The 15477-nt window shown below is 56.6% G+C and overlaps 1 protein-coding gene across 1 annotated transcript; it reads right to left on the minus strand.

Moving 5' to 3' along the window:
• Positions 1-2419: 2419 nt before the first annotated feature.
• Positions 2420-14927, minus strand: FADS6 (fatty acid desaturase 6). Its single transcript, XM_045527037.1, has 8 exons — positions 14885-14927; positions 14647-14787; positions 14362-14589; positions 13586-13752; positions 5029-5209; positions 4269-4456; positions 3165-3344; positions 2420-2589 (listed from the first exon to the last, which is right to left on the minus strand). Exons 1-8 carry the CDS (start codon positions 14925-14927, stop codon positions 2440-2442), a joined length of 1278 nt encoding a protein of 425 aa, XP_045382993.1. The 3' UTR covers positions 2420-2439.
• Positions 14928-15477: the final 550 nt, after the last annotated feature.

Raw genomic sequence — 15477 nt, forward strand, 5'->3', positions numbered from 1 at the left:
TTGCCACCACTTACTAGCTGTATGACATTGAGAAATTTAATCTTTGTAGGACTTCTTTTCACCATCTGTAACATGTGGGGGAAAAATAGTACCAATTTGTTGTAAAGGTTAAAATTCAATGATGTGGGTAAAAACATCTGCCATAAGTGCTAAATAAACAGCTATTACCATCATTATCAATACGTGTCATCATCTCCCACATACGTCTATAAATTAGACTTTAGCTCTCTGCAGAGCCCCAGACCTACTTTATTCACTCCTGTCACCTTCCCTCACCTCTCAAGCCCCAGGCATTCCCAGCCCACATCCTCAGAGTAACAGAAAATTGAGCCTAGTGACTTATTCCCAGGGTGCCCATGGCACAGCCAGATCTAGCACCGGGACTTCCAGCTGCTGCCCATAATCCACTCAGGCCCAGATCAATGAGTCATTGTTACGTATTTAAATGGTTTTAATTATTAGCCAGGACTATGCAACTGGGGCCTTTTCTGACATTGCATTTTTCATATGGAGAATTAGCAGTTTGATTAATTGCACTCCTAGACCTTTAGGCCATTTCTGAGCTGCTAATGCATTTCAAAAGAGCAGCAATAACATATAGGAAAGCAGTGGACTGGGGAGGCTGCCAAGCCTGCCTTGGTCCAAAAGGGCTACTTGGATCCAAAAAGGGCTGTTTGGATCCAAAATTACGCTCTATCAGCCAGCCTCTGAGCAGGGAGCAGATGGCACACTCAAAAGGGGTGACTAAAGAGAGTTTAATGAAGTAACTTTATACTGAGGTGTGGGTTAAGGCAATGGAGAAGCACCCCTGGGCTAGCAATAGCTGGAAGTCATTACCACCCCAGGTCTGCAGGGAGCTGTGTCACAACTAGTGAGAGCTGGAGCTGTGGTCTCTGGCAGAGGAAGGCAGAGTGGGGACAAGTGGGGAGCAGAGCTGCCTAAGGCCACACCAGTGATGGGTTCTCCAACAGGACTGGGCTCAGAGAATGCCTTCACCTGTCATCGAACTCCGATCATCCTGAGAGTTCCCATTTGCTGGCAGTTTCTCCCTATCATCAGGGTCAGCATGCCCTTGACCCCATCCAAGGACTTAACTGAAAAACAAGATAATTATGCGCTCAGAGAATGACTTGCGCGTTCTCAACCAGGGACAATTTGGCAATGTCTGGAGACATTTTTGATTGTCATGACATTGGCTTCCAGCATCTAGTAAGTGGAACCCAGGGATGCTGCTAAACACCCTACGATGCACAGGACAGCCCCCAACAACAAAGAATTGTCCAGATAAAATGTCAGTGGTGCCGAGGCAAGAGGCTCTGTTTTAAACTACCTCCTGTCATAGGCCTGGCCTCCTCCTCTGTCCCTCCCTCAGTCTCCACCTGGGGACTTCCCTGCAGCCCCCTAGTCCAGCCCCCAGCTGGGGCAGCTCCCAGCTGTCTCTAACTCTGCCCACTTTGCGCTGAATCCCAGTGGTGTCCCTCAGCGCCTTGGCCCCTTCCTCTGGCTGGCATCCATGGTTCCCTTATCATCCCACCTCACTCCCAGGCTGCAGACCACCCTTCCTCACCCAGCCCAGCGCTAACCTCAAGTTCCTCTCCCTGCACCCCATCCTCCTTCCCCTCCTCTCTGAGGCCATCCATCCTCCAGACCCTGTTCCCATCACCCTCCCCAGCCTCAGCTACCCCCCAGGGATTCTCCCTCCCAGTGGATAATTCCCCAGGTTTACTGCTTCTAAACACCACAGAGCAAAGCAGACTTTTCTACAGCTAGCCAAGGTCACATTCAAAGCTACTTATACTCTTTCCCCAACTCTGTTCCTGAGGGACTTTCTCCCCTGGAGTCCTCTCCCCACAAAACACAGACTCACTTTTACCTCACAGACACTGTGGGCCTTGGGAACTGCTGAGCCAGTGTCCTCCCAGCCTTCTTTGGCTGACAGCTAGGCACGCCTGCCAAAAGCAAGCTCACCCTGAAGTCCCTGGGGAGAGGGCACCTTGGTGGGCAGTGACTCAAAGGGTACAGGAAGCAGCGGTGGCCAAGCCAGTGTGGGGCTCTTCCGGCCAAGGGGGCTGACCCTTCTATGCCTGTGCCCCCTCCTGTCTCCCAGGTGGCCCCTGCACAAGATCCCTCCTCATCCTGTCACCCCCTTAGCCCTACCGAGGCTCAGATGGGGCGGGATGAGGGGTCGGCTGTTTGGTCCTATGAAGAAGCTGGCTGAGCTCCACACTGACCAGGATCCCCAGCCACCATTATTGCTTTCCCCCAGACACCCCTGGAAATCTAGGAATGCTATCAGGGCAGGGGGCCCCCTGGACCCTGGGTGCGAGCTCCCCTGCCCCACTGCCGCCCAATGCCACCATGCTCCAGGTCCACCACCAGCCACCAAGCAGGAGGGCTGGCCAGGCCAGGGAGGGAAGGGGTGGCCGCAGGGGCCCAGCCTCACTGCAGCCCCACAAGCTCCGTGATCGGCGGGGCCTGCACCATGAACTCCTCGTATCGACGGAGAAACAGGCGGAAGCGAGCCAGGTACGAGTCCTCGTTGTAGGGCAGCTGTTTCTCATGGAGGAACTGGGACACCACGGGCTTCACCTGAGGGAAGACGGGCAGGAGGTGGGGCCTATGAGCCGGGACTGTGGGGAGGCCCGCCACCCACCCCAGCCTGCGTCTGCCTTGTTCCATGACACTCTGGAGGAGCTGAGGGGCTAAGGTCAGAGATTTCCTGCCCCCTTCCCAGAAGGCAAAGGAGGGCGGGGCTTCTCCTGACATCCTCCCCAGGGCTCCAGCTGCGTGACAGTCCTTGGCTCAGGGGGGTGAAAAGCAGAGCTCCCTTCTACCAAGCACCTACTATGTGCCAGACGTGTCAGATCTGTTTCTGCATTTCATCCCCAGAGCCTGTCACCGGAAGCACTGCTCACTCCCATGTTACAGAAAAGGAAGCTGAGACTCAGAGGCATTCAGTTAACTTGTCCAGAGTCACGCTGCTAGTGAGAAGCCCAGGTGTCTCTGACCTGAAACCCACGCTGCTGCTTATACACTGCGCTCCCTTCCTAGGTGGCCCCGAACTAGGCCAGGTGGGGGACTCAGGGTTCAGGTGAACCCTGAAGGTTCCCCCTCTCCACCCTCAGACTGTCCCTTCATCCGCCACCAGCCCAGCCCTCAGCCACCTTCAGGCACATGTTGTCAGAGAGCCTGGGGAAGAGGTGGTGCTCCACGTGGCAGCTGACGATCGAGTGGCCGAACGCCCAGTCCAGCAGGGGCAGCCGGGTCAGGTTAAGCACCCCCAGGCTCATCATGTGAATCCGTCGGGGCTTGTGGTCCAGGGAGAACATGGGCAGCCCAATGTGCTGTGACGGACACGCGGGTTAGCGTTAGCTAGGTGAGAACGCCCTGGGTCTGAGCTGGCAGCCCTGGACGCTTCCCCTCACCCCACCCCAGGTGTCCTCACCTAGCACTACGCAGTGGGTTCTTCTGCCCCCAGCCCCCACACAGACTGGGCTCCTGGCCCGGCTCCGATGCCCACCCTGCCTGTGCACTACACTGAGTCTCACCCATCTCTGGACCTCTCTGCCCATCTGCACAATGAAAGTCCCAGGTGTGCTAATGCCCGAGACTGGCCACCACCTGCTCTCATGGCACTGTGCCCTCGCCTCACCCTGGAGAGACCCTTCCTGCTCTCTTCACCAGTCAAATTCCCACTCATCGTGCAAGATCAAGTTTGTGTTCCTCTTTTGTATCTTCTCATTCAACGAACATATACAAGTGCCTCTTCTGCCAGGCGCCGGCCTCGGCCTAGGACCTCAGAGGTAACCAGGAGCTTGTGTTCTCACAGGACCAGCAGATGGGGCCCAATTATGGGATTAAGTAATTAACAGCAGTTGTGGCATGTGAAGTACAGGATGCGCTGCCTGAGGCCTTCCCTGGGCAGGGGGAGCTGGGACGTGTCCCTGTGGAAATGGCACCAAAACTGAATGCTCGGCCTTGGCCTCGCATGAAGGCCTCCCCTCTCCAGCTCCGTCATCTGCCTGCCCCGCGGCACTCACTGGGCATGGTGCATGGATGAAATCATGCCGGCCAGTGTTGAGGAGGAGCAAAACTCCTTACCTGAACCCAAAACTCTCGGTGATGACCCCAGTAGGGGGTGGCTGGAGTGAGGGGGGATGCCTCCTCCTCGGGTGGCCTCTCTCCCCCCAGCCCTGGCTCCAGCCTGCAGGCAGACACCTGGAGAACGCTCCCCTTGGCCGCCCAGCACTCGGGTTAGGAGGCCTCACCTGGAAGATGTTGACGTGGAGGTAGGGGTGGGCCAGCAGGGACCTGACGAGGAACATGCAGACCAGGGCAGAGCTGGGGCTCTTGAAGCCCGACACGTTCAGGAGCAGCCAGTACTGGGAATAGAGGCCCAGGGAGATCAGGCCCAGCGTCCGCAGAGCCGTCCTCAGCTCCACCTGCCTCAGCTGCGCTGCCAGGGACAAAGACAGAGTGAGGGCCAGGCAAGGCTCAGGTCCACGTGAGCTGGCTCCTGGCACCAACGCAGAGGGCCGTCTGGGTGTGTCCCGTTAACATCCACCCACAGCGGCCCTGAACGTGGGCTCCCACGTTGAACAGCTGAAGAAACAGAGACATTAAGCAACCTGACCAAGGTCAAGACCTGGGATTTGAACCCAGGTCTGGCTGCCCCGTAGCCCCTTCTCCTTCCAGGGTATGAAATTGGTCTGATGACATCAAACATTGCAACACGCGATATCACGCGTGGCCGTCTACAAAGCATTTTTACATCTGTGGGCTCATTTTCTTTCACAGCAACCCGGGGGAGCAGGTATGGAGCCTGAGGCTCAGAGAAGCTGTTACCTGCCCACTGTCCCCAGCCAGCAAGTGGCAGCGCCAGACTTGGCCTTGGGTCTGAGGCTCTTTCTACCTTGCCAGCTGTCTCAGAAAGTTTCCATCGGGTCTTAATTTGGGGCTTCTGGCTTCCTCCGCAAGTGGCCTACACGAAGCCAGGTGGGGAGGGGGCCAGGTGTTCACGGTACTTACCAATGGCCACCAGTGGGGTCAGGATCGGGAGCAGGAGAGGAGCTAGGAACATGTAGACGTAGCGGTTGAGGCAAGCCAGCCTCCACGTGCTTGAGTCCCCCAGGCCCACCACGTTGGTGTAGGCGTGGTGCATCTTGACGTGTCCGTGCTTGGCGCACTCTGCAGTGAAGGCCGTGCATACCTAGAGGAGGCAGCCAGGAGGGGCTGGGTCCATGGCAGGCACAGTCGAGCAAAGCAGGACCTTTGGGAGCCCCAACTCCTCGGACCCTGTGTTTCCAGGGCCTTCCTGCCTCACAGCCCCATCTAATCAACCTCGACCATCAACTCTCAGGTATCCGTGACCACGGAGTGGCAGCCAGGCAAAACAGCCGTGTCCACTCAGCGTGGCTCTGCAAAGCATTTGGGAGTAGGAGGCTGGACCCCCAGAGTGTCACTCTGCCTGTGACCACCTAGGCAACCCAAGAGTCTCAGAGGCTGTCAGGATTGGATGCACTGCAGGTGAAGCTCCCGGTATCATTGCAATTGTTTTCTCCATGTTTACCTTAGAAACCCCTGCACCTTGATAGCACTGCTTTGTTCTGAGTCCCTAGCAGCCAGGAGAGGGGTGCAGGAGTGGGCTGAGAGTGAAGAGACACCATCTCCTGAACAATCTCCGGCCTTGGGGCCACATGTGGCCTGCTGGATCCTTGAGTACAGCCTTTTGACTGAATCCAAATTTTACAGAACAAATCCCTTTGTTAAAAGTTTGGATTTGGTCAAGGGCCTGTGGATGTGTGGCCTTGAGGCCTCAGTTTCCCCACCCCTGGCTTACAAGGTGGGGGTGCGGGGGGAGTGCCACAGTGAGAGCTAACTTCTCCCTAGAGGTGACTCTTCCCCAGTGCGGGATTCTCTCAAGACCAGCCACACATGAGCTGCTGGCTCCTAGGAGAGCAGTCATCCCAGAATGCAAAAGAGGTGCTAAGGTGTTTCTTATGCAGATTTATGCAAACGAAGATGCAGATATAAGCCTCTTCCGATATTTTATGTAGGCCAGATTTTGCTAATTTTATTGAAGCTGCTGCCTGCCTATTTCTGGAAGAACGTGAAAGTTTCAATACCAGTCACTGCAAGCCAGGTAAGGACAGCAGGACACCCTTTGCTGGTGGGCCACCCTTTGCTGAGTGCCCACTGCGTTCTGCACTTTTCGTGCTTCCAAACCCAGGAGGTCAGCAGTGTCATTATTCACAGTCCACAGATGCAGAAACTGAGCTACAGAGAGGCCAAGTGGCCCAGGACACCGAGCTAAGTGGGTGGCAGAGGCAGGATTTAGATGGAACGCCCAGATTCCGAGTTCCTCATAAGAAACCTGAGCTGAGCCACTTACTGCAGCCAAACAAGAAGCCAGACTCTGTGGCCAGCAGCAGAGGCAAAAGCAGAAGAAAAATATGGAATGGCATTGTCTTCGCACTCTGTCCCTTGGAATGAAACTGAAGCCAAGATGTAGCCGGAGTTCTATCTACAGGACACCGAGGAGCACAAGCACAGTTTTACAAAAAGCATGGGAAGACAAGTCAAACCAACCATCCCGCACGAGCCCCTGGGAAGGCAGAGGATGGGAAGGTAAGTGCTAATTCCACGACAGCATTTCTGTGGCGTCCACGAAATCAGGACGAGGCACTTTGCCTTCAGATGACGCAACCCACCGAGGGCGGGTCTCGCCAGAGGATGCTGGGGGGATGGCTATCGGTCAGGTGCGCAACATGTGATTTGTGACTCAGCACACACTGCCAGTTTGTGTGCGATGTGCCTTTTATGTGAATAAGAACAGATTTGAGGCTATTTCTACACTCTGGACTTCTCACTCCCATTTAGATGTTCTCTCTTGAGAGGCGAAGAGAGGGATGGGGTTGGCTAGAAGGGGAAGATGGATTGCAGTGCACCTCGAACGCCCGACACCCAACACCCGCCAACCCAAGGGCAGTGGGGGAGGACCACATGCTGCTGAGTTAGTTGGAAAATGGAGTGTCCCTCTGAGAAGGATTATTTAAAGGTCTTGCCCAAGAGGATTCACATCCACACCCAGAGAAAGTTCTAGAAGCCTCAAGGTTGGTGCTGCTTCTTGATATCACCCTCTGTGTCCCTCAGGAAGACTTAAGAGCCCCAATCTCCCAGCAGGATCCAGGCTCCAAGTGGCCAGAGGGGCGTGGGGGGCATCAGGGCATCAGGATAGTTCTGCCGGACATCTCAGCCGACTGTCCGGGGCCCACAAGATCTCTCCTTCAGTCATCTGTTCTCTCATTCAGTTGATTGTTTCCTTAAGCATCCTGGGGCCCCGGACGGTGGTGGGCACCACGCTGGCCTGCGGAGATGCCAGGGACAAGATTGAAAGGGAACAGAACCCCATCAGAGCCATCCAACAGGCTCCTCGAGGACCAAATGGAGCCCGCCCCATCCAGGCAGGGTACTCAAGGGCTCCTCTGGCCGCAGCCTCACTGCTGTCCCTCTCTCACCCCAAAGGTGCCAAAACATGACTATATTCACACAGATCCTGCCCGACAGCCTGGCCGGTACTCTGAGGACTCACACTCAGGGACTTGCATTCTCACCGATAGCGCTGCCAGACGCGGCAAATAAAAAACACAGGCAGCCCAGTTCAATTCGAATTTCAGATAAATAACAAGTGCATGTGGGATTTGGGATATACGTATACAAAGATTTGGTTGTTTATCTGAACTTCAAATGTATCTGGGCATCTTATATTTTATTAATATTTGTCAAACCTATTGCTGAGGTCCACGGAGCCCCAGAGGCCCCCACTCTGAAGGCAGCTGTGAAGGGGCTGCTCCCCGGGAATCAGCAAGAGGAATAGACGATGGGCAGACTCCAGCCCAGAGTCCCTCCTGCCAGAGGGACACTGCCCTGGGATGTCCCACAGCCCTCTTTCTCATCTTGTCCCTGCCTGCTGCTGCCACTCCTGCACCCATCTTAGGAGTGGCCCCACCATGGCCCTGGCCCTGGCCCTGAGCTGGAAAACTGACCCTTACCCTTGACTCTTCCTAGTCCTCCCCCCACCCCTTGCCCGGATCCCACCTAGACGACCTCCACCTGCGCCCTCACCCTGCACCCCTCCCTGCCCTTCCGTCCTCACCATCTCTTAGCCGGTCTGGACCAACAGCCAGTGACCTATCTCCTGCTTCATCTGCCCCAAATCCATAGGGTGACCTAGTTAACGCCCAACTTTGATTGCATCATAATGTTATGATGACATTTTTTTATCCTGCAATGTACTGTTTAAAAAATAAAAGAGGAAAACACTAGAGAAGGACACAGAAGAGACCGATAACCTCCATCTGTCCTTTCTCGGGAGGAACACGGCACTGCAGAAAGGGACAGGCAGAGACTTCTCCCCATACATTTTGGATTCTGAATTATGTAAACACATTGCCTAGTCAAAAAAAAAATTAGTTTTGAAAAGTACCAACTTAGACAGCTACCTTTGGCCACAGGACAAAGTCTCAGCTCCTCTGCCTGGCCCGGGTCTCCTTGCCCCCTTCTCCAGGGTCCCCAGTGGAGTCTAGTGACCCCAGATTTCCTTGGCCCCTCAGGCACTGAGCTGTATTCCACAGCCTTTGTCCCTACATCTGCTCTGTCTGAAACCACCTTCCTGCTTCCCAGCCTGGCCAGCCCTGTCCTGGCAGCATCTCTTCTGGAAACTGTCCCCAGGGCCTCTCAGGTCTGCAAGATTGACATTTGGGACCAGGGCATTTTTTGTTTCAAGAGCTGTCCTATGCACTGTAGGGCGTTTAGCAGAATCCCTGGCCTCTACCCACTAGCTGCCAGTAGCACACGCTCACACCCCAGTCTTCATAGGCAAAAATGTCTCCAGACATTGCCCAGGTTCCCTGCCACCCACTCCCCACCCTGAGAGCTCAGAGCCTTCACTCCACCCCTGGCAATACCCTCGTCACATTCTGCCTGCCCTGGTCCCAGGCAGCCCAGGTTTGAATCCCAGAGGCACCACCTGCCAGCTGGGACAAGTGACTTAACCTCCCAGATCAGTGTTTCGTCTTCTGCAAAGTGAGGGTAACAATAGCTCGACCCTCACAGGGAGGTGTGACTGTTAAATAGAGAATTCACAGAAAGGACACAGTAAGCAGACAGCAAGTGTTAGCTAGAATGACCAGGATTTTTCATTGTTTTGATGTCATTCATGTATGTCTCTTTCCCACTTGACTCTGGGCCCCTGGGGAATCGGGGTCCAACTGGAGCCCTGGAACTGGGTCTTATTCACCACTGTGTCCCCAGCACCCATGGGAGCAGGAATAGCAGTTGGATGGTGTTGGGTGCATCACTCAGGATGTGGGACCGAGTCTCAGCCCAGCCCTGATTCACCTGTCAGAGCCTCGGCCAACACCTTCTCAGCCCCCAAAGCTCCCAGCAAACCAGCCTCCCTGCAGGTCTCCCTCTCCAGCAGGGCACCCACTGCCACCCTGATGGCAACACACCCGTGGTTGAACCTGGACCATTTTTCACTGCTCAGACTCTGAGCTGCCATCGCAGACCACCCGGGCCTGCTCCAGGGCACCTGCCCCCAGCCCTGCTAGGCCCTGGCCGGGGAGGGCGTCTACCCACCCTCCAGGGGCCTTGCCACCTGGAGCCAGTCTCTAGGGACCCACAGGAGCAGAATCGTCATGAGACCCCACCTGGAGTCCTCAGGCTTACCCTTGAGGAAGCCACACCAGAGCGGGAGTGGGGGGTGCACAGCTGCCTGAAAGCACATTGTGAGAATCTACACGTGCAATAAAATGGCAGAGACCCCACACACACACCCCTTGCACCGATTTCCTTGGTTTCCATGTTGAACAACACTTATATAAAAATTACTCTTGGGGAAATGGGTGAAGGATACACCAGACCTCTCTGTCCTATTTTTGCAAGTCCTATGAATCTATAATTATCTTAAAAAATAAAAAGTTTGTTTTACAAAAGTATATTTTGTACCACAGATCTGAGTTTGATCTATAAATAAATTTTAAAAATAAAAAACAAAAGAAAGCATAGTTGCACTTAGACAATACCCCTTGGGCTGTGGAGGGACAAGCACAGAGAGGGCAGAGAGACGCCGGGAGGATCACAGCCGCACGGGACTCGTGTGAGAAAAGAACGTTCCAGGATCATGGCGAGGCTGGAGGCTCTTAGCTCTGTCTCCACCCCCACAGGGGACCTGAAGGAAGGTGGTATTCCCTGGGGGACCCCTCCCCAGGGCAGAGCTCGCCAGCTGAGGCTCCACCCCTGCAGCAGGAAGCCGACTTCACGTAGGAGAATTGAAGCTGAGACACAACAAAGAGCTTAGTGACTGGCACAGCCTGCTTCCTCCCACTCAGGGGAGCATCTTGGATTGTGTGTGACATGCAGGAGAGGCCCTAAAGCCCTTTGATTTCAGGAGTTAATCCTCCCCAAGCTTCAGGACTTAAACTATGGTGGCCTGTCTCCCTCCCCCCCCACCTTCCTGTGGCCATCTGAGCATGGAACAGCACCCTTCACCCGCAGTCCCCAAGAATACACCTGGCAGTCCCAGGACAGGTAGGGGCAGGTGCTCTTGCTGGGTGAGGCCAGGGTCATCAGTGGGCAGGAGAGAGGGGGAGGGTCTTGCTACCAGGGGGGATGCAGCTTTCTCCTGTAGAACGGAAATGGGTCTGCAGAGGAAGCTCACCTGGTGTGCGGAGGGGGACAGCATGTGACTTTGGATGCTGTAGGAGAGACACAACAGCCTGGAGTGGAAGCACCCCTCCATCCCGTATGCCTCTCCCCCAGATCCCATGGGTCCGGGAGGGGAGGTCCTTGTCCCACCCCCAGCTTGAAGCTGGCCAACCCTGAGACAGTCCCAGCAAACGCTGGTGCCCAGGAAAATCAAGGATACTCAGCTGATGCCCAAAGCTGTGGAACTGCAGAACACCAAAAGCAACCCAGGGCTAGGAGTAAAATATTGCTCAATGATGGTGTCTCCTGAGGGTCAAGGTTTGGGAAGAGCATAGGGACCCAGCGAGAGAAGGGTAGGGAGAAGCCACCAAGACGTGGGAGAAGAGGAGAGTCAGAGAGTCTTGCTCCTAGGCAGCAAGAACTTGTCCTCTGTGCCATGCAGGGGCCCAGAGGACACAGCCCCCCACACCCACCCCCAACATACCCACATCTCTGTGAGCTTCACAACCTTTCAGTTAACAAAACAAAACAATGACGAACAAAGCAAACAACAGCAAAATCTGAGCCACAGGCGGGCTTCCTGAAGGAGTGAAGTCATCACCCCTGCTCATTAGATAAGGAAACTGACACAGACGGAAAGTTAAGTTGACCAAGGTCAGGGCAGCCAGTGGGGCTGGGATTCCAACTGGAGGCTTGTGGTTCCAAAGGCTGTGCCCCAGACACTGTCCCCACCTGCCTGGCACACAAGAGCACACCTGCCCTGAGGACTGTGCTCACCCATCAATGCCAACCAGGCTGGGGAGGCTGAGCCATCCTCTCCCCGACCCTGGGAGCTGGAGGGTAGCTAGAGCTTCACCTATGGGGCAGCAAATTGAGAAGCATCCCACATAGGTTACTCGAGGGCCCAAGGAACAAACTACTTGTGCCCTGCCCCACAGCCCACTGTGGCACACCAGCCTGGTGTCACTCATGGGGCAGGAGCCGAGCCTTCCCTCCCCAGCCTCAATGGGGCTCACAGACCTCTAGGATGGGACCCTCTATCAGCCAGCTTTTCCCTGGACCTTGACCCCTAGTCAACTGCAGGGTCACCATCAACAAATATTGATGGCTGACCCACCAAGAGCTCGGGTCTTCACCAGGAGCTGGAGAGACAAAGAGGCAAGGATGAAGCCACTGGTCTGGGGCTCACGGGGGCAAGACGGTGTGCAGCAAGCAGGATCCAGCCCCGACACCGCCTGGGTCTCGTAGGGTAGGCCATGTGCTGTGGGTCGGGTGGAGCTGTCCAGTGGGGGACCTGGGAAGGCTTCTCAGAGGAGGCGCCCTTGGCTGCCTGCCTTGGCTCAGCACACATGATAGCTACGGTGTGGGTATCACACTTTGGGGGGTATCAGATTCGCCCTGGGGAGCATGATAAAAATGCAGTGGCCCAGGTCCTCTTCTCCAACAAGCCTGGGCCTCCAGAGGGCTCTGCTACACACCAAAGTTGGAGAACCACGAGGTCATCTCTACACAATAAATCCCCTGCAACCAAGTAGTCCAAAATTCTCAATACCTGCTCCTCATCCTCCACCGCCTCCCAGCTCCTGGCACTCGGTACAGCTCTGAAAAATCCAAACAGAGCTCACTCGTTCTGCCCCTGTCCCGTATTCCCACACTGCCCACGTAGCCAGCACAGCCCAGTGTCACCCCTGCTGCTCTCTGGGATTGCAAACTTGGTGGGCATCTGACCCAGACCCCAGGGTCTGGCCTGTGCCCCAGGGTCTGGTAGGGATCAATGCCCAGGGCTCCCTGGGAAAGGAAGTGTCTTGAAACCAACCCTGAGGATCTGGAGCCTGCTGCTTCCTCTCGTCCTCACACTTTAGAAACGTGTGCTGCTGGGAGGGCGGGGAAGGGGCGAGCAGCGGGTAGGGGGTGTTAGGTGGGAAGGTTCCCCCACTCAGCCAACGTGGTGTAATAGTGTAGTTATACTACATGTGTGCTTATTGTTATATAAAGTTATGTAACTTTATAGAGAGTTAATAATTGAGTTAATTGGTTGTAATAACCAGACACTGCAAGAAAAGGACTGTTTCTGCTACCAGCTTTCCTATTTATCCATAAGGGACTAGGGTGGCCAGGTGACAGTCCCCCTGCAAGGGAGGAGGGAGCAATTTCAGAGTAGCAGAACAGGAGAGGCTTGGAGAGCAGTCAGGAGACAAAGCAACCTGGCCAGAAACCTTTGCTTTCCTGGGCGTTGCCCAGAGATGCAACACCAGGCAGAACCGGGAGGCGCTGGAAGAAGCGAGGGAAGGGTCAGGAGGGTGGAGGCCCGTCCTGGAGCAGGCCTGGGGGAGTAGGGGGCTTCTCAGGATGGCTCAGCCATTGTTAGGCATCAGACAGGCATAATGAGGAGCTGGGACACTTTGACACTGGACCCCTTCCCCGCCCCCTTCTGTCTGTGGTTCACATTTCAAACCCTGATTGCAAAACCTGGAGGCCCTAAGGGTTGTAGCTGTGGGCCAAGACAGTCGCACCACAGGATCTGCCAGCCACTAGTATCCTAGTGGGAGGAAGAGGCTCTTGTCATCACTTGGCCCAGTGGTACAGAGGCAAGTGGGCACGTCCAGGCCAAGTCCATTGCCTTGGGTAGACACTCAGATACTCCTCGTGCGGTTCTCTACCCGCTGGGTGCAAATGCCCTCTCAAGGGCTTGGAGAAGTGCACACACACAGAGAAACACGCCCTGTAGTGCACACTGCACACTTGGCTCCACAGAGGAACAGCTGCAGCTGCCTGCCCACGTGGGCACCCACACCTCTGGACACACCTGCAAGCCTGCACAGAATGACGAGGCTGCGCACACCGTACCAGCAGGGGCCCACGCCTCTCCCACGCTCACCTCCACGAAGAAGAGCAGCCAGATCTTACTCCAGCGTTTGGAGTCCGTGAGGGCACCGTGAGTGGCCAGGTGGCTGCCCTTGACAGTGAGCGTGGAGTGGCACACACCCAAGATGGTGATGCCGGTGGCAAAGACCAGCACATTCTCCGAGCGCAGGCACAGGAACCCTGCATGGGGGAGGGGGACAGGGGACAGGGTCTTTCTCCAGCTCCTGGAGATCTGGGCCCAAACACCTCAGCCCCCATCCCAGGAGCCCAGGCCAAAGTGGGCCCAGCTCTGGGGGCTGCTGCAGGCAGGCTCCAGGCAGGTCCCACCATGGGCTGAGGGGGATAGGTTGGCTCTCTCTACAGGATTTGGGACAAAGCAGGGATCCCCACCAGCTTGCTGCAGAGACTCCCATGGTCCTGAGTCTGCCTGGGTTTCCCTCTTGGGCCAGAGCAGCGAGGGGGGCCCGGGTGTCAGGGGGTTCCAGGCCAGGAGAGGTCCAGGGGAGACTCTCCCCTCCCTCACTCCCCACCCCATTCCCGGTCCCCCCCCCCACTTCCCCAGCGACCTCATCCCTCCCCACCGCTCCCTGACCCCTCTCAACTTCCCCTTCCATCACCCTTTGTGCCATCACACTTTCTCCCTCCTCCTCTGCCCCACTCCCCAAGGACACAGGGGTGCCGCACCCACCAGCCTGCTCCACTCCTCTGGCCCCCCGGTGCTGTCGGCAGAGCCCGCACCCCACCCCCACCCGCAGCCTGGCCCTTGTCGCCCTGTCCCCGTGCCCTCACCCGCAGGCAAGGCGAGGAGGCTGAGCGCCAGGATGGTGCAGTCCACGCCGCGGCGCTCCCACCACGAGCTGGAGCGCACCACGTCCTGGACCAGCGCCTCCAACTCCCGCAGCAGCGTCTCGGCCCGGGCCGCGCCCCGCGCCGGCTCCGGGGGCTCAGCGGGCTCCGCGGGCTCGGCAGGCTCCATGGGCTCGCTGGGGGCCCGGACGCCGGGAGGCCGGCGGAGGACTGGAGACCGGAGCGCGTCTGCGGCGCGGGCGGGGCGGGCGGGGCGGAGTCACGCACCGGCTGGGGACACCGCCCAGGTGCTCCCCTCTGGCGGGAGGTCGCAGAACCGCCACAGGAGGAACCAGGGAGATGGGCGATGCGCGGCGGTGGAGAAGCTACCCTGGGGCAAGAACCAGCCCCGGGGGTAGGGACAGGGGGCTTGGGGGCACAGGGACCCCAGGAGAGAACCCTGAGGGCCTTCTCTGACCGCCCAACTCAAATAACTCTTCTGTCCCCTGTGTCCCCTGTCCCTTACCTTGCTCCAGTGTGTCAGAGCATTCCGCCCCGCCCCCCAACATTTCTCTTAGTTGCACTTAGCAGCAGTCCCCGCACAGGACACGAGCATGTGTTGGTTGTCTCAGCCAACACACTGGACGCTGGGTGTCCAAGGGCCTTCCTCATTCTGCCACTTTTGCTCAAGCTTGGCACAGAAACATTTTGGAATTTCTGGGGTAGAAAGTTCAAGGCCTCACTCCTCCCAGGTGAGCTAGGGAGTGGTGGGGTCCACTCTGAGTCTGACTTTAGCAGGGGTGACCCATGACGAGCCGACTCTCCAGCCCAGTAATGTTCCCGAGGAGGGGACAGCTGTGGGGTTACCATGTCCAGAGGTCACCATTCTGGAAGGGCAGACACACCAGCGGGGCCTCTGCAATTCCACCCCCTCAGGGGTGCCAGGTCTGAACCCAGGGCCAGGGCTTCCACCAAGCCCTCTGAGACTCCGAGCCTCCCTGTCACGGCCCCTTCCCCTTCGCCCAGGCCCCCATCCCACTGCTGGAGCTGACCTTGGTCCCCAGAGGATAGACCACTGTCTCCCACACACTCCACTCCCTCTCTGCTTCCAAGGACCCT

Source organism: Lemur catta, chromosome 15 (genome assembly GCF_020740605.2).
Source record: "Lemur catta isolate mLemCat1 chromosome 15, mLemCat1.pri, whole genome shotgun sequence".
Taxonomy (NCBI): Eukaryota; Metazoa; Chordata; class Mammalia; order Primates; family Lemuridae; genus Lemur; species Lemur catta.